Here is a 24,675-nt window from a genome sequence, read left to right on the forward strand (position 1 = left end):
CTGGCCGTGGCTCGTGCACGGATAGCCAAAGTAGTAAAAAAAAAAATTAAAAAAAGTGGTTAAGGCGACCGCTCGCGTAAAGCGGGAAATCCAGGTTCGAATCCCGGTCTGGTATAAATTTTCATTGTCGTCATTCCATTATACAACTAATTTTTGTGCGTATTCGCAACTGCAAATACATTTCACGTATTACACTAATTGCATTCTATCAGGGAAAGCATTCGGAATGTGGAACGTGTCCGTGTGAAGGTTTTCGGCTAAAATGAGCGTTCCTGTCATATCCCTGAATATTGACCACTACTTCTGGGACTGCCTGTATTATGTTAGAGGCGATATTGAAATTATAAATAAAAGCAAAATATTCTTTGTCGTTATTCGGCACAAAATAAAAACATATTGCTCCATTTCAATATAGGGTTGTAAGTAGGCTGTTTATGTTTTCTTATTGGCAACGTTACGTAGCGCTCTGTATGAAAATCACTGGCTGTGCTGTGTGCAGTCTGTGGCTAGTTTGCATTGTTGTCTGCCATTGTAGTGTTGGGCAGCGGCAGCTGGATGTGAACAGCGCGTAGCGTTGCGCAGTTAGAGGTGAGCCGCCAGCAGTGGTGGATGTGAGGAGAGAGATGGCGGAGTTTTGAAATTACGTGTATTATGACTTTTGATGATATTAAGGCATATACATTGTTTGTTCTCTATTAAAATCTTTCATTTGCTAACTATCCCTATCAGTAGTTAGTGACTTCCGTAGTTTGAATCTTTTATTTAGCTGGCAGTAGTGGCGCTCGCTGCATTGCAGTAGTTCGAGTAACGAAGATTTTTGTGAGGTAAGTGATTTGTGAAAGGTACAGGTTAATGTTAATCAGGGCCATTCCTTTGTACGGACTTCTGAAAGTCAGAATGCGTTGCGCTAAAAATATTGTGTGTCAGTTTAAGCACAGTCTTGTATAATTTTTCAAAGGGGGCGTTTTATATATCGACCCTTAGCCTAGGATACCTCACTGGAATCTTCTGATTTTTTCTTGTAGTTTGTGTATTTAGTGTAGCTTTTGTTTATTGCTAGCGCGTAATTATAGAATGAATTTCCTTGGTAGTTGTGGTTTTTCATTGTTGCACAGTAAAACAGTTGTGGCATGCATGTAGATTTGCACCAAGTATTTCGCAGCTGCGCTTACAATTAACTAGATATTATTTTCAGTTCTATGTTAATGTGTTCTCTTATTTTTTCTCTTCAAATTGTGTCTTTTTGTGTTATCGTGTGAAATATTGTGACAATAATGGCGTGTGAAAAACGTAATACTAGGCTCCAAAGTAAACTGAGAAATGACAGTGAAGACGAAAGCAGTGTGTTAGCGCCACCGTGTAATGAAGTTACTAATGTTCAAAGTAGTAATTTGGTAATTGTTCATAGGGAAATGGAGCGGGCGGCAAATAATGGCGTAGACAGTGAAACAATTAGTGAACAGGGAAGCATTATCGATCGATCGGTCGGCAACAGCTTGCCTCAGGAATCCGAAATGACAGGACACAATCTTGCAAATACTGTAGATTCAGGTTTTGCGTCCTCACCCTTTTCTCAAATAAGTCAAGACACATTTTCTGCTTGTCAAAATGTGAATGTTGCCGGTGCAAATTCACTGCCGAAAAGCACTGAGGAACATGTTTCAGACACCAGTGCATTGTTATTACAATTAATGCAACAAATGGGACAAAATCTTCAAAAGTTAGACACAATGGAACAAAATCTTCGGAAGTTAGACACCACACTTGAACAAACACGTGAAGATTTAACTACTGAGTTACATAACATTGAATCGAAATGTCAAAAAGTCTGTAATGACGTAAAAACACAAATTTGTGAGCATTTTCAACCTATTTTTTCGCGGCATGAAAATGCATTACAGAATCACGAAGCAGCCATAAAAGAACTGCAAACCATTGTTCATGAAAATCATGAGACCTTGTGGGCTAAAACTGACTCAGTTGCATCTACCGATTCGGTTACGCAACTTGCAAAAACTCAGGAAAACTTAAAGGACACAGTAGATTCGATTTCAGCACAAATGGACACTCTGAAACTTGGTTCAGAAAAACACACTGAGGAAATGTGTTCACTATCGGAGAAAGTAGCCGAACTTTCGGATCAGGTCACTAACTTATCTACAAAGGTAGATGATGATCTGAATGACACAAGACCTGTAGCCATCACTGACACAGAAGAGTGCGAACAAATTAGGAAATTCAAACAAAATCAGAATCAAATTAATACGCAACACCAAAGAGAAATCCGGGAAGTACAAAATCAGCTGACACAGGTAATACAAGAATTACGTATTTCAGAGGCCACTCGCGCTCCAATACGGGAAGAGGGACATAGAAATACGGAACAGCCACAAAATAATAACTCAGGGCACTTCGGAAATTATGAAAGAAATTGGCAAGGTACACCGAATTTTGAGATGGAACCGCCGACACGACGTAACAGTGACCGATATGCTACTCGCCGACACGATGATTTTGACTATAAGCTGTTCATTACTACACGTAAATTCAAAACGTTTAAGAATTCTGCCAACGACATTCATCCACAAGCGTGGCTCCATCAATTCTCTCATTGTTTCCCTCCCAACTGGTCATTGGAGCACAGGTTAGAATTTATGTGTGGCTACTTGGAGAATGAACCAGCTGTAAGAATGCGATCGGTCATTCACGATTGCCACAGTGAAGGAGAATTTTACCATGCCTTCCTCTCAGCATATTGGTCTCAAGCTACACAAGACCGAGTAAAACATAGCATCATAATGATGAAACATTTCGAACAATCTGAATTTTCCAGTCTTGTGAAATATTTTGAAGACATGTTGCACAAGAATCAGTACCTGTCAAACCCATACAGCCCCTCAGAACTCATCCGCATTTGCTTAATCAAACTGCCTGAACATTTGAGACATATTATTTTAGCAGGACGTTGCAAAGACGACATTGAAGCTTTTCAGGGACTGTTACAAGAACTGGAAATTGACACTGACAATCGCGGAACGCGAAAACAGGAGCAAAACAATTACAGACCACATCCGTCACAATTCCGCGATGACAGAAATGATATACGACAAGGTTATTCTTTCAGTGTAAATCGTGACTGAAGCAGACACCACCCGTATGACAAGCGTTGGCAGAGTAGTAATAATTACAGGGAAAGATCACCTCTCCACGGTAATGACTATCACAGAGACAATCAGAGAAACAGACAATATGGGAACCAAAATAATTATTATCAAGGGAGACAGAATAACTTTAGATGCAACGGTCCAGCGCACAGTTATGATTCAGGGAGAAATTCTCCACCACGTGACCGACAAGAAAGAAACTATGGAATCTACCGACATGACGACAGACGATATGATCGTAACGACAGACCTGAACTGCATCAGAACTGGCGGGATTTAAGCAGGGCAGGGCCCTCTCGTCACGGTGAATTTGTAGAAGTTAGGTCTCCAAATCCCAATAACGACGCGCGCCAACAAAGAGACAATAGGCAATGACTCACACCGCTGGCAGCCACAAAACGTACTTATGAAACTGACAACGTAGCTGCCGTAGCTAGTAATTACGTAAAAATGGAAGACATTAGGGACATCTTACTCCAGCAACACGACGTAAAACTTAACAACATTGCATATCCTGTGATTCACATTACTGTAAATGACGTAAAATTTACGGCAGTACTTGACTCTGGCAGTCCCATTTCAGTAATTAGTGAAACAGCTTTTAGCAAGTGCAACAAATCGAACGATTGCCCCACACTTCCGTTACGTAAGATTACATTACAAGGTGCAATCTTTGGAAAAAGTGTAGATGTACGCCAACAAACCAACTTAGAATTCTTTTGTCAAAGCCACAGCTTCTCTATTAACTTTCTTATTGTTCCATTATTGTCGACGGAAATTATACTGGGAGTAGACTTTTTGAATGAATACAAAGCAATCTTAAACTTTCACGATGCTGAAATAAGTATAGAGAAAGAAGGTAAGTCGATAGCTTTGAAATTTGAAGACTGGCTTTCAAACCATGACGAGGAAATTAATCGGCTTTACCTTCTGTTAGACAACAGTTCTGAATTTTCTACGGAACTAGACACTAACAATCACTCTGCAAGTACTGACAGGGATGATATTGACGGCATATTTGAAATTAATGAGTTAATTCAGACTAAAACTCAAACAATTGAGAATTGTAATGACACTGATAGGCAGGACCTTTTTGAGATTTTACAAGCACATTCCACAGTTTTTACTCACAAAACAGGAACAATCAAGGGATTTCAATACCAATTTCGTGTTTGTGAGCATACTAAATTTTGTGTTAGACCATACGTAATTCCAGCACATTATAGGGACCGTGTTATAACAGAAATACAATCTATGCTTGACGAGGGCATTATTGAGCCTGCAGTAAGCTCATACAACAATCCGTTACATGTTGTTGAGAAGAAAAATGGATCGATCAGGCTTGTCTTAGATTCGAGACAAATCAACACTATCATTATTCCTGAAACAGACAGGCCGCAGACGATGGAAGAACTTCTTCAAAATTTTAATGGTGTAAAAGTGTTGTCTTCCATTGATCTCAGATCCAGCTTTTATCAGATCGAACTTCATCCAGAATGTAGAAAAAACACAGCTTTCCTTTGTTTCGGTGTTTGTTATCAGTTTCGGAAACTTCCTTTTGGTTTGAACATTTTTTCGGCAGCATTCATTCGCGGGCTAAATTCCATATTACCTGAGTTCTTAAAACGTCACATCACCTTATATGTGGACGATATTCTGATAGCAGAAGCTTCATGGGAACAACACAATCGCATCCTCAACAGTTTGTTACGTATTTTTGCAGAATCTGGAATTACAGTTAACTTGGAAAAGTCTGAATTCGGTAGGTCAAAGGTGAGGTTTTTGGGACATATTATTTCTTCTGAAGGCATTCAGCCGGATCCTGAAAAGTTAGAAGCAATCAGAGCCATTCCAGTTCCATCCACAAAAAGACAAGTCCGCAGTTTTCTAGGTCTCGTAAATTTTTACCGTCGTTTTCTGAATATGCAAATTCTAGTTACACCAAAACTTTGTTCTCTCACTGGAAAAAATACTATTTGGAACTGGGACGAACAAGCACAGTTGGAATTCAATTCTTTGAAAGAAGCGTTACTTCACGCGCCAATACTAGCTCATCCACATCTGTCACAAGATTTCTGCCTTAGCACGGATTCTTCTAAAGTCGGTCTTGGTGCCTACTTATTTCAAGAAGCCATAGAAAATGACACTACTGTTCAGAAAACCATTGCTTTTGCTAGCCGAGTGCTAACAAAATCTGAAAAAAATTATTCCGTTACTGAATTAGAAGCTTTAGCTATCGTTTGGGCATTTAACAAATTCCGTTTCTTTCTTTCTGGTAAGCACATAAAAGTATACAGTGATCATCGTGCATTACAATTTCTTATGTCCTCAAAATTAAATCATGACAGGTTAAAACGTTGGGCATTGTTTCTGCAAGAATTCCGCTTCACAATAGTCTACATTCCCGGCAAGGAGAACATTGTTGCGGACGCGCTGTCACGCGCACTGGCTGGGCTTGAGAAAAGTAACACAGAAGGCAACCTCGAAAAAAATTTCAGTATTCTTTACATTCAGAAAGTCGCCTTTGAAAACTTCATCACCACATCTTTAAAGGACATTGCTCATGAACAAGATAAAGATCCGATTTGGAAAGACATCAAGAGCAAATGGCATGAAAAGACACACACACAGATTCGGCATTATTATCTGGTTAGAAACAACATACTGTTCAAACGCTGCACTGTTGATGACAAGCTATTGGTACTTTGCATTCCTGACGATTTTGTTAATAAGCTCATTTGGTACATTCATTTCAGCTATGCACATTTTGGCCCACGAAAATGTTATCATATTCTTCGAACGACTTGTTATTTTAACAATATGGAAAAGAGAATTCGAAGAGTCTTGTCTATTTGTAAACTTTGTCAAAAGGCGAAACCATCTACTATCTCACATCGTGCTCCGTTGTTTCCTATTATTCCTTCTAAATTAAAAGAATTTGCTGCTGTTGATCTATTGGGACCCCTTGTCAGAACATCGAATGGATTTTCGTACGTTCTAGTCGCTGTTGAACTTACTTCAAAATTTGTTTCTTTCACTCCGTTACGTAAAGCCACTGGACGGTCTGTATCCAATGCCTTTGTTAAAAATTTCTTACGTGAAGTTGGACACGTTGCTAAAGTCATTTCAGATAACGGACCTCAATTCAGATCTGCTGTTTGGTCACGCATGCTTCGGAATCATAAAATCAAACCTGTTTTTATTTCATTGTACTCACCACATTGTAACCCGTCTGAACGGATTATGAAAGAAATCAATAAGCTTTGCAGACTTTATTGTCACAGAAATCATCAGCATTGGGACAGATATTTACACTTATTTCAAAATGTGCTGAATGAAATGTCTCATGATTCCACTGCTTTACCACCTACTCTTGTACTAAAGAATGAAGAACCACCGAACAGAATCAGAGAGCTTGTACCTTTCCCAAATACACATAAACTTCGACACAAAGACATAATTGATTTGGCTCTTAAAAATATAAAATCTGCAGCAGACAATAGGAGAAAACCACACGGTAAAGCAAATGCAAAGAAATTATATATTGGTCAGAAAGTTCTCATTAAAGCTCATTCATTGTCGCATAAGAAGAAACACTTGCGTCACAAATTCTTTCTAGTTTACAATGGACCTTACAGAATCCGACGTATACCACATGATAATTGCGTTGAAGTTGAAACTCTGCGTACTAGGAAGAGTAAAGGTTTATACCACATTTCACATGTGAAACCGTTTATTGAAAGATAATCTGCCTTTTAACTTTGTCTTTGCCATATAACTTTTCACTTTACATTGCTAGTATGCTTTGTCAGACTTAGAATCTGTTAACATGCAACCATGTTGGAAGTTAAATATCAAATCAAGAACCAAGAGAACTTACTTAAACAGAAATTACGAATGCATTGTTATAGTGAACAGACGTCACAGTGTTATTGTGTGTGTACATTCTTGCTTGTTAGTTGCACGATTACGTAACGACTATCAGGCTTACATACTTAGAACATATACTGCAAATGAGATTTTAATGCAACATTTTGGTTTACTTGAAAATACATTCTGGATTTAAAGTACTTTATGTGAGATACCAGATGACACAGTGATTAGTTTATGTAACAGCTGCACGATTTTATCATGACGCTACTAATGAGTGACAATTTACAATGTTGCTTTTGCGGTGTTTCTGTTTTATGTCTGCACAGTTTTATGTGTTATTCTGGAAAGTAAAACATGTTTTAGTAGTAACTTTTGTGGTATAGCTACAATGAGACAGCCTTTTCCGTAGCACAAAATACGTTACAGCACAGTAATTTCTTCATCAGAACAATAAGCGTAATAACTAAGATATCTATACGCAAAGCATTTCACTTTTTTTTATCATGAGGTAAGTACATTGACTTCTGCAGAACTTAGCTTTCGGAGGAAAATAACTACGACGCTTCCACAGAGATTATCTTACAGCAAGACGCACATTTAGCGCTACAGGACACGCATTTGAGTGATTAATTTTGTACTTAAGTCATTTATTTTTAAAGATATTTGAAGTACAATGATACAAAGGTTTTCCGTAATACATTTCATTCCATTCTTGTAATCTGTAACACCTGAGGTTATAATTACATTAGTCCTCAGGGGGGTACATGCTTACTTTGTGTACCATGTGTGTGGCAAGCACAAGGAGCCCTAGCTAATATGGTATTTGCTTATACAACTTTACACATCGGTACCATATTTCTCTAATACATAAATTACACAGCTATCTGATCATTTAACTGAGAGATAAACATTTTTTTTACTGCATCAGTGACAGATGTTTACGTAATTACACCGTTGTATAACTTCACACTTACGAAATTGTATTTTGTCTGTACTTTGTGAACTGTTCATATTTTTTTAGTACCATTGTGATACTATGAGAGCTTTGAATGATGTATTTGGTATGAGATCATGATTTTTAAAGTACGTTTGAGGTAGATGACACTACTGAAATGAGCAGAGAATTTTCTTTAGGTTTTGAAATTATTGCAGAATGCTACGACGTTTTTGAGATTTGACTGAGGTGTTATGATGTTATTATTACGACGACAATGTGTATTATGCTGCTGAGGTATGTTTATGATTAATAGGCTGAGGCTATATGAGTTATTTGATTATGCTACATATTTATAATGATGAAATATTGAAGAGTGTCGATGAATACGTATATGTGTAATAAGGTAAGGAATAATGAGTAGTGGTTAGGGACGCTGATTTGTGAAAAAGTATGTTGGAAACCAAGAATCTTAAAGAGATATGAAATGTGTGTAAATGCGTGAATGTATCACAATTCCGGTGAAAATTTTTTGGACACTGTTATATTTATAGGATTTTGTTTCTACAGATTTGCAACGTAAATTATTGACCTGTGAAATATTTTTACATGAGACTGTCACGGTAGCGGAAACTGCTGTCGTAAATATTTCCGTAAGAAAGTTAAGTGACCACCCGCACGTTATGCATCGTGGGCACCCAGCTGTGTCAGACGCCGGGAGAACAAGTCATTAGTGAGTGCCTTGCAGAGGCACAGGTAGAAAAAAAGAAAGGGGAGGCCATTATCCTCGCTATTGACATTTCCTTGTTGAAAGCATACTGTGGGGCTCGTAATTTATGATATTTACTAAAGTGCCTAATGAAATGATGAGAAACATTTTACATCTATTGTCTTTGTAGTTGAGAGATTGCTCATTTTGTTTAATATCTGGTTTCCAGCTGTGTTGCAGCATTAGTTTTATAAAATAAACTTAGATGCATTTGCTAATGTGAACACTTTCTGTCAACAGATCTATTAAATAATTATTTTATGATCCACATTCTTCGAAAAAGGAGCTCTTGGAATGGAAAGAACAATAAGAAGGGACTGATAACAATAACTGCATATATAATTTTCTTTTCAAGTACTTGGTAATTTTTTGTAGAATTAGTTTTTTTGGTGCACCACTTTAATTACATAGACATTAAGATGTGAATAGACATTTCCCTTTTCTGCATTGTTGTTTTTACTGTAATATTTTTTCTGCTTGAGCTACGTCATGTTTAGGTATAAGTTACTGCTGTTTGCCAGGCATAGTGTTACTGAATTTAACTAGTTTTACTACTGTTTTATTTTTCTTGTTTGCTGCACAGTGCCTTATATTAGTTGTAGTACTGCAATTGCTTTGCCTATTTAAAATTTTTGTCCTTGATGTTTGTGTTAATTGTTTTATGCTGCTGCATTGCCTCGTCCCTTAGTTTAGCATCTGAGCTCAGTAGATTTAAGTTAGCTTAAGGGGGGGAAGACTATAAGAGAATGAGTTGCGATGAATTGGGAGAAATGCATTGAGAATTAATACGAAAAAAGTACAGAAAGCAGGTATAGGTAGGATTTTCTTGGAAATAAATGATGTGGTAAGATAATGGAAAATAAATAATGATGTAAGAAATATGTGAACATATAAATACAGAAAGCATGCCTGGATAGGATTTTTTTGGTGGAAGCAAAGGTTGAAATAAGACAAACGATCTATGGAATGAAGTTTTGGGTTGGACTGCAGTACCAAATGTTACACTGAAAACGAACCCTGTCCTTTCCTTTTGTGTTATCCCACTATGTGGTTGTGTACCCTTGTGTATTTGTTTTCTTCCTGTCTCTGTGTAGTTTCATAGAATGTTTTCTTCTAATATTAAGCTACATTCACTATGATGAGGAATACTGTTCTCCTCAAATATAATTGGCATTAATAATATGTTATTTACCTTGTAAATATGCTTAGACATTATTTATTCTGTTTTGTTTTAATGCTCATGTGTAAAGTTGATGTTTCAAAAGTTATTCTGATCTTTTATGTATGAACTTATGTTATAATTCCTGTAACACTAATGTATATGTCTATTTCTATTCTTTTGTAAAGCCTGCACTACAAATGTTATCTGTATTGTTATGTTCTTTAATGATGTATTTTGTACATTTGTTATTGTATTCTTATGTTATCAAATTGTAATTGACACCAGTTTATCACATTAAGTAACTTTTAAGCATTCATTTCACTGCACACGTTTCTGTTGGTCATAGTATATGGACAATATGTGAGAAGTAGGGACTGATAGTGTTTGCATGAGTGTTAATAATTCAGCAAGGGACTGGATAACAGCATTGCTGGTTCTAAGGACAATTCCAAAAACTTTGTGAGTGCACAAGTGGTGGTTATGGACTTGCTATATTAACTGCAAGACTCTTCAATGGTGATTGTGCACCCGCACAGTCTCAACAGATGGCTGCTGGCCATCTCTACAAGGACTACTGTGGGTCTACACATTTGATGACCCACCAATACCATTATTTCTACAAGGACTGCAGTGGGTCTGCACCTCTGGTGGCCCATCAATACCATACTCTCTACCAGGGCTACAGTGGGTCTGCTCTGTGATGACCTACCTACCAATATTCTTCAAAACGTCGAATGACTCTGCTGTGGGTTTGCTCTGTCGTGGCCCATCACCTGTCAGCATGTCAAGAGTCAGCACTGTCTTTCCGTTGGAAGGACACCACTACTTCTTCAAGACTGCATGGAAATCCACTACTTCCGTGTGCATTCTCTTATACTGCTCAGACTTTGAAAAAAAAAAAACACTGAAATTTTACTGTGATGAACAATCTGGACTTTCTTTATGGACTGTGAGAAAATTTTAGCTTTTGACCAACATTGTATAAATAAATGTGTGCATTTGATATCTTTGTTATTGTAATTATGAAAAATTTTATCAAAGCATTATTGGCCACTGCCCAAGATAATTTGTACAATTTTTTGTGGGGAGCATGGGGGCTATGTAAGTAGGCTGTTTATGTTTTCTTATTGGCAACGTTACGTAGCGCTCTGTATGAAAATCACTGGCTGTGCTGTGTGCAGTCTGTGGCTAGATTGCATTGTTGTCTGCCATTGTAGTGTTGGGCAGCGGCAGCTGGATGTGAACAGTGCGTAGCGTTGCGCAGTTAGAGGTGAGCCGCCAGCAGTGGTGGATGTGAGGAGAGAGATGGCGGAGTTTTGAAATTACATATATTATGACTTTTGATGATATTAAGGTAAATACATTGTTTGTTCTCTATTAAAATCTTTCATTTGCTAACTATCCCTATCAGTAGTTAGTGACTTCCGTAGTTTGAATCTTTTATTTAGCTGGCAGTAGTGGCGCTCGCTGCATTGCAGTAGTTCGAGTAACGAAGATTTTTGTGAGGTAAGTGATTTGTGAAAGGTACAGGTTAATGTTAATCAGGGCCATTCCTTTGTACGGATTTCTGAAAGTCAGATTGCGTTGCGCTAAAAATATTGTGTGTCAGTTTAAGCACAGTCATGTATACAATTCTTCTAAGGGGACGTTACAGGGTCCTCAGTGTTTTTACCTTACTCATTAGAATCGAATCATATCAAACAGCTACTCCCATTACTGTATAGTAACCGGCGTAACTCACTAGAAATTCTCCAGAACTGTCCAAAACTGCAGCTTCTTTTTATAGTGGCTTGTGATATCATTCATATGACGCCAATAAAGCCTTATGTCAGGTTTATGAAACGTCATGAATTGCATAATCATTTGGTTAATTTCCAATGACACTGAAGGCAATGTTTCGTAAGACTCAGTCAATCAAAATAGAATTCGTTAACCATACCAGTTTGTCGGTTGCATACGCACGAAAATCACATAACAATGTATTTCTTGAACTGGGCCGACCTGGTGGCTGAAGGGCTAAACAGCACAAAAATGAAAATCACTACATCAGTGTCTAAATCATAACAAAATGTGGTAGATATAAAACTTCCATTTGATTAACATGAATTAACTTATCGTCTTTTGAAAGAAACAAATTACTTGTATGGGGGTGAAGCGATGTGAAATGGAACGAGCATGGGAGTATTGTGGTAGGGAAGGCGAATGGTCGAATTCGGTGTATGGTGAGAATTTGAGGAAAGTGTAGTTCATTTGTAAAGGAAATCGCATATAGGACGCTTGCGTGATCTATTCTTGAGTGTTGCTTGAGTGTTAGGGATCCGCACCTGCTCGGATTGAAAGAAGACATCGAAGCAATTCAGAGGCGAGCTGCTAGATCTGTTACCGGCAGGTTCGATCAGCATGCAAGTGTTACAGAGTTGTTCGGGAGTTCAAGTGGGAATCTCTGAAGGGACGAAGACATTCACTTTGAAGAACCCTACTGAGAAAGTTTAGCATTTGAAGCTGACTTCAGAACGATCCTACTGCAGCCAGCATACATTTCGCGTATGGACCACGAACATAAGAGACGAGAAATTTGGACACATGCGGAGGCATATAGGTAGTCGTTTTTCCCTTTCTCTGTCTGCAGGTGTAACAGGAAAGTTAACGACCATTTGCGGTACAGGGTACTCTCCGCCACGCACCGTTCGGTGGCTTGCGGAGTATGTATGAAGATGTAGTTGTAGATGTAGATGTATTTCACCTCATGCATCGAATGTGATACCTAAGCGGCTACAGAATTCTTATCAGAGATAATGTCGAAAAGAAAGACGAGCAGGACTCTCATATCAGAATTTTCGGAATTAGTTCACAGAGGCTATTCCTCACAAAACCTGTCATGTCACTTCGTATAAGAGGCGTTTCTGACTTATAATAAATGTTAATTATGTTGGGCCTGATTCCTGAAAGGGAAACCAAATGCGACAACTCGAATAATACAATGGAAGTTGATAAAGGAGACGTAAGTAAAAAACTTGATATGAAAAGAGACGGATAACTGGAAGTAAATTTACTCTGCAGCCGATAGTTTTTGCTATATTACATAAGAAACAACTGGTTTTACGCGAAAACTTAGGTTAGGGTGAACAAAGGGCCTGACTTGTGAAGCACTCAGTCAGGTATGTTTCGAATGTTTGCAAAATTATCACTGACTTTGAAAAAGAGCAGAGAATTCAGTAGAATGATATCACAAGTCAAGAGTATTATTATTCGCAGGAGAGCTTCTGTAAAGTTTGCAAGGTAGGAGACGAGATACTGGCGGAAGTAAAGCTGTGAGGACGGGGCGTGAGTCGTGCATGGGTAGCTCAGTTTGCAGCCGGCACGGTAGCTCAGCGCGTTCGGTCAGAGGGATAGCTGCCTTCTGTAATAATAATAATAAAAAAAAAAACTGAGTTAACCGATCAACAACGAACTTAAACGGATGTCTTACGACGTCCGCGCCGAGCAGATGCAACGAACGAAACTGAACAAAATGAGATTAAAAAAAGAAAAAGAAAAGTTGGTAGAGCACTTGCCCGCGAAAGGCAAAGGTCCCGAGTTCGAGTCTCGGTCCGGCACACAGTTTTAATCTGCCAGGAAGTTTCATATCAGCGCACACTCCGCTGCAGAGTGAAAATCTCATTCTGGATTACTATTATTTTTACTACTTCTTTATTTTGGAAACAGCTCGCTCACTGTCTCACACTCGCATGAGAAATTTACAATTTCTTTACATGATATTAGCTGAGCACCCAGTACTGTCCGGGTTGTATTTATTCCAATTCTACTATCCATCTCCTCCTACCCGTATCTGTAAGTAATACGTGTATCAAATTTTTAAGTTTTGTTACCCACGGCTTTGCCTCATACGCACAAGTCACGTACAATTCGCATGTATTTAATACATTTCACACATATTCTCACGCGTATTTTATCTGCCTATAGCCAGTTTCGGCCTGAAGTTTAGTTTCCACGCACCTCGATATGTATGACGTCTCATCTCCTGAACTACGTGCCGTACAACGAATTATCTGGTAGGTATATTCATCCACGTATGAGGATACTGTCTGCAAAATGTCTTGCAAATACAATTAGTAGTAAAAAAGTAATAAATTAAGCCGCCATGAATGATGCTACTATTTTCTGCATGAACAGTGAAAATGCAGTTTTTTTGGTGCTTGTCAGCGACAAAAAGATTCTTAAAAGTTTGTTAAAAGTCTCTAAGTACTCTTATTCTCAAATACTAAATAAATAAAGTCTGGGCATTCGTGCGTCGTGGGCTACACTTCTTTTCGCCCCCACATCCATCCCTTTATTAGATAGGTGGTACTTATGCCCACAAAGATCCTTTCCAGACGGGAAGTGATGTGTACCAAGGATGGTTGAAATCAGTCCAGTCGTTTAGGTGAGATGTGGAATATACATACATACACCAGCTGAGTACCTGGTATTGCCCAGGTATGTATTTATCCCAATGTTAGTCCATCTTCATCTCCACCCCCTTTCTGTTCATCTCCTCCATCCCCAGTCTCTTTCCATCTCCTCTGCTCTCACTTCCTTTCCACCTACATTTGCTTCCCTCTCTATCCACATTAACATCCCCCTCTCCTTGTTCATCTTCTCCTCTTTCCTTTCTTCATTCATATCCTCCTCTCACCTGTCTCTCTCCATCTCTTTCCCTTTCTCTGTCCGTTTCCTACTCCCCCTCTCTCCTCTATATGCTTATCTCTTCCTCTCCCTTTCTCTGTCCATCTGCTCCTCTTTCCTTTCGCTATCCATGTGCTCCTCCTTCCTTTCTATGTCCATCTGCTCATCTGCTTTTCCTTCCTTTGACTGTCTATCTGTTAGCCTTCCCTTTATCTGTCCATCACCTCCTCTCCCATCTCAAAGTCCATCTTTTCCCCTTTCTCTGTCCATTTCCTACTCACCCTGTATTGGATCATCTCCTCTTCTCTCCCCTATATGCCTACCTCTTCCTCTCCCAGTCACTGTCCATCTCCTCCTCTTTCCTTTCCCTGACCATCAGCTCCTCTTTCCTTTCTCTGCCCATCTCCCCCTCTCCCCAGCCCGTCCATCTCCCCCTCTCCCCAGCCTGTCAATCTCGTCTTCTCCCTGCCCTGTCCATCTCCCCCTTCCCTGTCCATCTCCCCCTCTCACCAACCCTTCCACCTCCCCCTCTCCCCACCTATCCATCTCCCCCTCTCTCCACCCCATCTATCCCCCCCTCTCCCCAACCCATCCATCTCCCCCTCTCTCCACCCCATCCATCTCCCCCTCTCCTCACCCTGTCCATCTGCCTCTCTCCCCAGCCTGTCCATCTCCCCCTCTTCCCACCCTGTCCATCTCCCTCTCTCCCCACCCTGTCCATCTCCCTCTCTCCCCACCCTGTCCATCTCGCTCTCTCCCCACCCTGTCCATCTCCTCTTCTCCCCAGTCTGTTCATCTACTTCTCTCCCAACTGTGTTAATCTCCTTCTCTCCCCAATCGATCCAACTGTACCCTTGTCCTTCTACCTCACTTTCTCTCCCTCTCCTACTTCCCCTCCTCCCTCCACATTGTCACTCTCACTCCAGTAGGAGGATGGTAATTCTTACACCAACAGTGCTTCTTTCCAGATTGTTAATAATCTTTGCACCAAATTTGGTTATGGATAAGCTTTCTGCCTGTGGCTTCACCCATGTATGCACATGTCAAACGCATTTCACATATATTTATTGTATATGTGGCTACTGTGTGTGTAATATGTTGTGCTTAGACTTAGTAGTAAAGACGTAATAAACTAAAACGTCGTGCAAGATATGGCAGTTTTTCATGCATCTGAGTGTTTATGGGGTTATAAGTCCTGAGCAATGTGCTGTACAATCGTATAATTTGACGGTATATATGGATACTGTCTACGAAATGAGCTGCAAATGCAGTTAGGAGAAAAGAAGTAATAAATTACAATGTCATGCTTCATGCTACAGTTTGTTACATTAACAGTGAAAATGTAGTAAGCCATAAACTTTTTTCCTTTCATCATTTTGCGGGGTCCGGCAGCGTGACAAGTATTTTAAATGTTTGAAATTACGTGCAAAGTTTGTAGCAAGGTTCTAAATGGGCTCATTCTAAAATACCGGATGACTACATTATGAATATTCGCGAGTCGTGGGCTACACTGCTTTTTCACCCACACCACCCATCACTTTTATAAGTAGGTTGTTTTTACCCCCACAGGTGTGATTTCTAAGCAGTAAGTGATTTGTGTGCCAAACTTGGTTAAACTTGTGCCAGTGGTTCAGGAGAAGATGTGGAACATACATATGTACATCCATTTGTATAGTATGTATGTATGGATGGATGTATGCAAACGTACATCCATTTTTATAATATATATGAGTTATTGGTGTACACCTTCAGCAGTCAGCTACTTTTCATTATACAGAACTTAAATAATTGTAGCCGGCAGCTGTGGCCGAGCGATTCTAGGCACTTCCGTCCGGAACCGCGCTGTTGCTACGGTCGCAGGTTCGAATCCTGCGTCGCGCATGGATGTGTGTGATGTCCTTAGGTTAGTTAGGTTTAAGTAGTTCTAAGTCTAGGGGACTGATGACCTCAGATGTTAAGTCCCATAGTGCTTAGAGCCATTTGAACCATTTTGAAAGGATTGTATATTTGCAATCGAGTAGTTGATGGGACTGGAGGCAGTACGAAATTTACACATGCTAACGGAAGTTAGGTGGAAGCAACACAAAAGGTGGGAACTTAGGGAGATGGGACCTGGATAAACTGAAAGAACCAGAGGTTGTGCAGAGTTTCAGGGAGAGCATAAGGGAACAATTGACAGGAATGGGGGAAAGAAATACAGTAGAAGAAGAATGGGTAGCTTTGAGGGATGAAGTAGTGAAGGCAGCAGAGGATCAAGTAGGTAAAAAGACGAGGGCTAGTAGAAATCCTTGGGTAACAGAAGAAATATTGAATTTAATTGATGAAAGGAGAAAATATAAAAATGCAGTAAATGAAGCAGGCAAAAAGGAATACAAACGTCTCAAAAATGAGATCGACAGGAAGTGAAAAATGGCTAAGCAGGGATGGCTAGAGGACAAATGTAAGGATGTAGAGGCTTATCTCACTAGGGGTAAGATAGACACTGCCTACAGGAAAATTAAAGAGACCTTTGGAGACAAGAGAACCACTTGTATGAACATCAAGAGCTCAGATGGAAACCCAGTACTAAGCAAAGAAGGGAAAGCAGAAAAGTGGAAGGAGTGTATAGAGGTTCTATACAAGGGCGATGTACTTGAGGACAATATTATGGAAATGGAAGAGGATGTAGATGAAGATGAAATGGGAGATACGATACTGCGTGAAGAGTTTGACAGAGCACTGAAAGACCTGAGTCGAAACAAGGCCCCCGGAGTAGACAACATTCCATTGGAACTACTGACGGCCTTGGGTGAGCCAGTCCTGACAAAACTCTACCATCTGGTGAGCAAGATGTATGAAACAGGCGAAATACCCTCAGACTTCAAGAAGAATATAATAATTCCAATCCCAAAGAAAGCAGGTGTTGACAGATGTGAAAATTACCGAACAGTCAGTTTAATAAGCCACAGCTGCAAAATACTAACACGAATTCTTTACAGACGAATGGAAAAACTAGTAGAAGCCGACCTCGGGAAGATCAGATTGGATTCCGTATAAATACTGGAACACGTGAGGGAATACTGACCTTACGACTTATCTTAGAAGAAAGATTAAGGAAAGGCAAACCTACGTTTCTAGCATTTGTAGATTTAGAGAAAGCTTTTGACAATGTTGACTGGAATACTCTCTCTCAAATTCTGAAGGTGGCAGGGGTAAAATACAGGGAGCGAAAGGCTATTTACAATTTGTACAGAAACCAGATGGCAGTTATAAGAGTCGAGGGACATGAAAGGGAAGCAGTGATTGGGAAGGGAGTAAGACAGGTTTGTAGCCTCTCCTCGATGTTATTCAATCTGTATATTGAGCAAGCAGTAAAGGAAACAAAAGAAAAATTCGGAGTAGGTATTAAAATCCATGGAGAAGAAATAAAAACTTTGAGGTTCGCCGATGATATTGTAATTCTGTCAGAGACAGCAAAGAACTTGGAAGAGCAGTTGAACGGAATGGATAGCGTCTTGAAAGGAGGATATAAGATGAACATCAACAAAAGCAAAACGATGATAATGGAATTTAGTCGAATTAAGTCGGGTGATGCTGAGGGATGGTTCAAATGGCTCTGAGCACTATGGGACTCAACTGCTGAGGTCATTAGTCCCCTAGAAGTTAGAACTAGTTAAACCTAACTAACCTAAGGACATCACACACTTCCATGCCCGAGGCAGGATTCGAACCTGCGACCGTAGCGGTCTCGCGGTTCCAGACTGCAGCGCCAGAACCGCGCGGCCACCTCGGCCGGCGATGCTGAGGGAATTAGATTAGGAAATGAGACACTTAAAGTAGTAAAGGAGTTTTGCTATTTGGGGAGCAAAATAGCTGATGATGGTCGAAGTAGAGAGGATATAAAATGTAGACTGGCAATGGCAAGGAAAGCGTTTCTGAAGAAGAGAAATTTGTTAACATCGAGTATAGATTTAAGTGTCAGGAAGTCATTTCTGAAAGTATTTGTATGGAGTGTAGCCATGTATGGAAGTGAAACATGGACGATAATTAGTTTGGACAAGAAGAGAATAGAAGCTTTCGAAGTGTGGTGTTACAGAAGAATTCTGAAGATTAGATGGGTAGATCACATAACTAATGAGGAAGTATTGAACAGGATTGGGGAGAAGAGAAGTTTGTGGCACAACTTGACCAGAAGAAGTGATCGGTTGGTAGGACATGTTCTGAGGCATCAAGGGATCACCAATTTAGTATTGGAGGGCAGCGTGAAGGGTAAAAATCGTAGAGGGAGACCAAGAGATAAATACACTAAGCAGATTCAGAAGGGTGTAGGTTGCAGTAGGTACTGGGAGATGAAGAAACTTGCACAGGATAGAGTAGCATGGAGAGCTGCATCAAACCAGTCTCAGGACTGAAGACCACAACAACAACAACAATGGAAGTAAATGTGAGGTTCGGATAACTCTTTCAAGGGCGGTGGTTACCGATGTTAACCACTTATTTTACAACGCATGGTGGCCAAATGGGGCAGTAGTTGTCGTAGCGAGTCATACACATAGTTGAGGGAATTCTCCCTAGATAACATGGCATTAAATATCACTCGTCTCGCTTTTCTGTTTTCAGTACAATGCAGTTTATTTGTTGGCTTCCAGCAGTTTCGCGCGGTTTAGTTGGTTGACGTTTTGAAGATGAAATTTGGGACATATATACCACTTTTATTTTCAAGTAAGTATTTTCATATGTGAATGTAGTTAGGCAAATTAAGATTGATTTAATGAAATACGTTCTGCCATTGATAAAACAGACAGCCGAGGATAGCGTAATCTTCAACTCCACAACCGAGTGCTGGCGGCGGCACATGGCCCACCTACCGCCCAGGGACGCGGTCGAACGCACGGCCGGCGCTGTAAACACACCGCTGACGTACGCGGCCGCAGCTACGAGGGCAACGCAACCCCAGCCTGTGACGTCAAACAATATTCTGGAAACGTACAATGAGAACGTCTCACAGACTGGTAACAGAGATATGCACGCTGAGTCTACACATACCGATTCTAGTCAGCATAAAATGGGACCTACAAAAACAGCGAAAGGTGCGAAGTTCTCCTATCAAAATCCGTCCCGACTGTCGTACAAAACGTGGAAAAGGACAGTAACGCATCTGAAGATCGTGTTGCAAAAAAATGGTTCAAATGGCTCGGAGCACTATGGGACTCAACTGCTGTGGTCATCAGTCCCCTAGAACTTAGAACTACTTAAACCTACCTAATCTAAGGACATCACACACATCCATGCCCGAGGCAGGATTCGAACCTGCGACCGTAGCAGCAGCGCGGCTCCGGACTGGAGCACCTAGAACCGCACGGCCACTGCGGCCGGCTCGTGTTGCATCAACTCGTAAGAATAATACATTCAGCAGCTGAAACTGAGGCTCCCAAAACGAGAAGCAAATTGCGTAAAACCAATCTGAAGGACAAACCACAAAGTCACGACATATCAGATTAACAAAAAGACTTTCCAGTACGAGTCGAGGCAAGGAAGACAGAAGAAGCAACCCCTTGCTGAGCCCAAATTAAAGAACAAACAGCGTAGAAAGCCAAGCAACTACCGGTCGCTCTTCTGGAAAAAGGAAATCTGAAGTAAAAAATGAAGATAAAATCGTAGCTGCGGTTAAGTGGAGCTAAATGAAACATTTCAACTTTTTGGGCCCCTATAGCACATATTTTACTAGCCGTGTTAAATTGTAATGGTGAAGAGATCATAGTTTTAAGTTATATATGATAAATGTACGTTGCTTAAAACGTTCAAATGTGTGTGAATTCCTAAGGGACCAAACTGATGAGGTCATCTGTCCCTAGACTTACACACTACTTAAACTAACATATGCTAAGAACAACACGCACACCCATGCCCGAGGGAGGACTCGAACTTCCGACGGGAGGGGCCGCGCAATCCATGACATGGCTCCTCCGACGGAGACAGCCACTCGATCTATGTCAAGGCGCCTCTAACCGCGCGGTCACTTCGCGCGGCATTGTTTCAAAATCTATTATTCTTCACCGTAAAAAGCAAAACTTAAGACGTTGAAACAACGGAGAAATTAAAAATTCGTGAGGATATTTGAATCGTAAATGTGGCAACGTGAATCACTGAAAACTGTCATAGAGTTATACACAATATGGAAGATAATAGCCGCGCTGGGTAACCGCGAGGTCAGAGGCGCCTTGTCACGGATCGAGTGGCCGTCCCCGTCGGAGGTTCGAGTCCTCCCTCGGGCATGAGTGTGATTGTTGTCCTTAGTATAACCTAGTTTAAGTCAGATTAAGTAGTGTGTAAGCTTAGGTGCCGATGATCTCAGCAGTTTGGTCCAATAGAACTTTTTTTTAAAAACAAGATAACTTTTTTTAACTGTTCCAGTAGTTGTTAAACGCGTTTCCCACATCGGAATTGGTTACGACCACACAAATTCCGTGAAACCACTCCTTGCACTTATCACACCTGATCCAGTCCCATTTCTTCACGGATATATGTAGTAATATTTGATGCTGAGAAACCACATGGTATGTTTTCTTCTCCGGACTCAACTTCCGGAAATGATGAAGAAGAGTCCTCTTCTGTATTTGAAGTTTCTCTTTAACATCCAGTGCGTTTCTGGAACCCTTGACATTCTTTCTTTGGGAGTTTTAAAATACAACTTTCTCTCTCCTCATGTAAGATTGAGATGAACTGGTGTTGTTAGATGGTAAGCTGAATTTTTCACCCTCCTCGCGCGTTTGGTACCGAGTGATTTTCGTCGGAACTGGTAAAACAGAAGAAAACAATTATGATGAAGTTTCTGAGTTTCGAATCTCTGAAATTGTTAGGGGATTAGGAGTTGAAGGGCCTGAATTTACTTCGATTCTGGGGTAATACAGCGGGGTTCATCACTCAGAAATGTGGACGAAGGAATGAATTTGTGTGATGGTATTATGTTTTGATTAAAGGGGAAAATTCCTGTGCACTCAGATCCCTTGGCAGCATTCCCTTCATTACTTTCACGTCTTAAGCCGACGTCGAAAATTTTACAAAAACAAATTTTGAAACTGAGGCTGAATGATTAGTGTCTAAAAGTTAGGCTAAATAAATACTTTAATAAAGAAGGAATAATAATATTATATTCAGATTCAGAAAGCACCACGAAGGCTGATTCACATAGCCCCACTCCCTTATTTTTTTACGTGTAAGCAGTTGCTTAAATTTACAACAAATGTCGATAGTCGTTCTGTGGACCGATCTGGTTGATATTATAAAACTGGTAGCGGAAAGATTGTAATAAGCATCTATGTATTTCAACAATAAACATTATTGTAAAAATATTTATTATAAACAATGTCTTCCCTCTTCTGTTTCCATCTGAATGATTTGTGTCTAAATTAAATATATTTTGAAAACGCTACTTGCCACTTGTGCACAACTTGTCTTGCTACGTCCGAGATGTGCACGCAAACTGAGCAGTAATATATTTTCTTGTTTATGATTCAGAAAGTCCCACCCTGCCCTACAATGGATTGAGCCACTGAAACGGAAACTGACGAGGAAACCTGACATCGACAAGCAACGAATCACACCAAACGGTAATTGATATTTGGAAATGGTGACGACAATCTTCATGAAATCAATTCTTGGTCATTTGCAGTAAAAATTGAAAAATAAACTTTTGTGTGCATATTAATCCATAAATTACAAGAAAATATATTACTGAATAATGCCTAAGTGAAAATGTAAAATTATATGGTAGAGATGGAACAAACTTACAACATAATGACGTTAAACATGAAGATAATTTGAAGTCCACATAAAAATACAAAATAGAAAATACCTATATAATTCTGGCACCAATATTGCTGTGGTAATGACTCCATGTCTTAAGATTAAAACTTTTCTTGAAATTTTATGTCGATGTCGGTAACTTTATGGTCTACGCATAAATAAAGTCGGATCCGAAGCATTTTAGGACACAAATTTTACATCGAAATTAAAGAGTTTATTAGACAAATTTTGCCAATGTGTTAAAGACAATATTTCATAAGAAAGGTATAGCTTTATATCGTAAGAAAATTATAGTAGGACACACATTCTGGTACAAGAAATACTGAACAAAAATGAACGCCACGTACTAGCTACTTTCACATATTTGATTCTGAGATTAAACTGCACTTTCGATTCCAAAAATGTTACATAAATCAATGAACTATGTGCACCGCATACGTTACATTTGCTTTTAAACCTGTTTTAACTACCTTATGACTTTAAAAGAGAGACGAGTATTGTTCATATATGAAGAAAAAAACAATATAGACTCAGATATATTCTATTGATTTTATTTTCTCTTTTTGAAGAGCATAAGCGCAAAAGGTTACTCTTATGAAGATTTAATTATTTGAGGAGCTGGTATCTACGTTTCTTGCTTGTTGAGATTCCATCAGAAACAAATTAATTTTCTGGACGAATGAAAATTTTGGTCGTTACCATCTGAAACCACGCCGAGAAGGCCAAAAATATTGATGAACTCAGGGAAGGGCTGAAGGGAAGGAAGGAGGACCTTTAAGAAAGAGCAAATCGAGAAGTGGAATAAAAGTCAGCAGAGCATAAAAAGTTTGTAAAGTACTTACCCGTGAAAGGCAACGTCCCTAGTTCGAGTCCTGGTTCGACACTCGGTTTTAAGATGCCAAGAAATTTCCTTCGTGTATACTTTACGGAAGTAAAACTAGCTTCCACGTCCGTTTTCATTCAGTATCTATATAAGGAAAGTTGCTTAAACTTTGTGAAAGAATTTGAGTGACGAAGTAATCAGTTGGTGGTTGTGAGTGCAGAATCTTATATTCTCTATTAAATTTCAACTCGTATCACTAGCGTGACTTTGAACAAACTACATATAAGTGATTGTTACTTTTAACTGAATCAGAAAGCTGCCTGAGTTACTTAAAAGTATAGCAATGTTTTTGAAAGAGTATTGATATTATATCTTGTTTCCCGTGTTACGTTCATGCATAATAGTAGTGAATTGTGTATGCATGTGACTGTGGTGCTGTAACGCTGCTAGGCTCCCTTGTGTGCACGTTGTTTCCGTGCACTACCATTCCCCTGTAATCCCATCGGATATTCCATTTAATAAAGTAATGACTCCGCAATATAAATAAGATAACGGTATTGGTATTAGGTTTATATAGTCAATATTTTTTGTAGAGCGTTTGCTCATCCACTTCAAAACCTAAAACCGCAGCAATCACATCCGCGGTAAGTCCGACTGCTGTAATCAATATTCCGATTGTTAATAGAGAAAACAGCGGGTACGTTGCAGTTTGTATGAATTCCGTATTACCTACCGCAATCGGAGGCCACAGAAATTTCACGGCTATTCTCCTCAGTGCAGAGGGGGCTGGCGGCATTTGACGCACCTGTGCTGGAGTGTTCGGCGGGATGCGGCGGTGTGAGGGGCAGCGCCGGTGAGCCCCTCTGTAGCAGCAGGCTGCGCTCGTTGCGGCGAAACTTGGCGCGCCTGTTCTGGAACCACACCTGTGGACACAAACACAGACGTCACAAGGAGAGCCAGTCTTGTCAAACTGCACCTATCTGTTTATTCACCCTGTCCCGCGATCTATCGTCTCCACAAATTTTTAGACTAATCTGCACAGTTACCCTGGTGGCACTGCTGTTACAATCGGTAGACTTTGATTCAGAAGTAGCTGGGACCAAATTCCTACCTGAGCCAGACATACAGATTCAAGTTTTACGTGAGCTTCTTAAATACACAGCTGGTCGTTAAAATTTCTACGTGAGGAAGGATCGAAAATAATGAAATCTTATTTAATGTCTGCAAACAGTAAGTTAGGTTGAAAATACGATTAAATTTCAAGGAGAATTGTGGGTGCACAGGGTGCAAAATTTGGTACACAGAGCTGCCACCTGTGACAGCAACAATGGCTCTAACCTGGCTGGGAATCGAGTCGACATGACACTGGATGACGGGTACCTCGTTACTTGCTGTTTCATCTCTATGCCAGTTATTGGTTCAAATGGCTCTGAGCACTATGGGACTTCAACATCTGAGGTCATCAGTCCCCTAGAACTTAGAACTACTTAAACCTAACTA

The 24,675-nt window shown here is 40.0% G+C and overlaps 1 protein-coding gene across 2 annotated transcripts in view; it reads right to left on the minus strand.

The window, feature by feature from the left end:
* Nucleotides 1-24,675, minus strand: part of LOC126184548 (paired mesoderm homeobox protein 2-like) — a 508,494-nt gene that overhangs the window by 143,873 nt on the left and 339,946 nt on the right. For both annotated transcript variants that reach the window (XM_049926974.1, XM_049926973.1), the window contains exon 3: nucleotides 23,981-24,098. In XM_049926974.1, coding sequence (XP_049782931.1) covers nucleotides 23,981-24,098 — 118 coding nt within the window. The remainder of the gene's footprint in view (nucleotides 1-23,980; nucleotides 24,099-24,675) is intronic.

This window comes from Schistocerca cancellata, chromosome 4 (assembly GCF_023864275.1).
Source record: "Schistocerca cancellata isolate TAMUIC-IGC-003103 chromosome 4, iqSchCanc2.1, whole genome shotgun sequence".
NCBI lineage: Eukaryota > Metazoa > Arthropoda > Insecta > Orthoptera > Acrididae > Schistocerca > Schistocerca cancellata.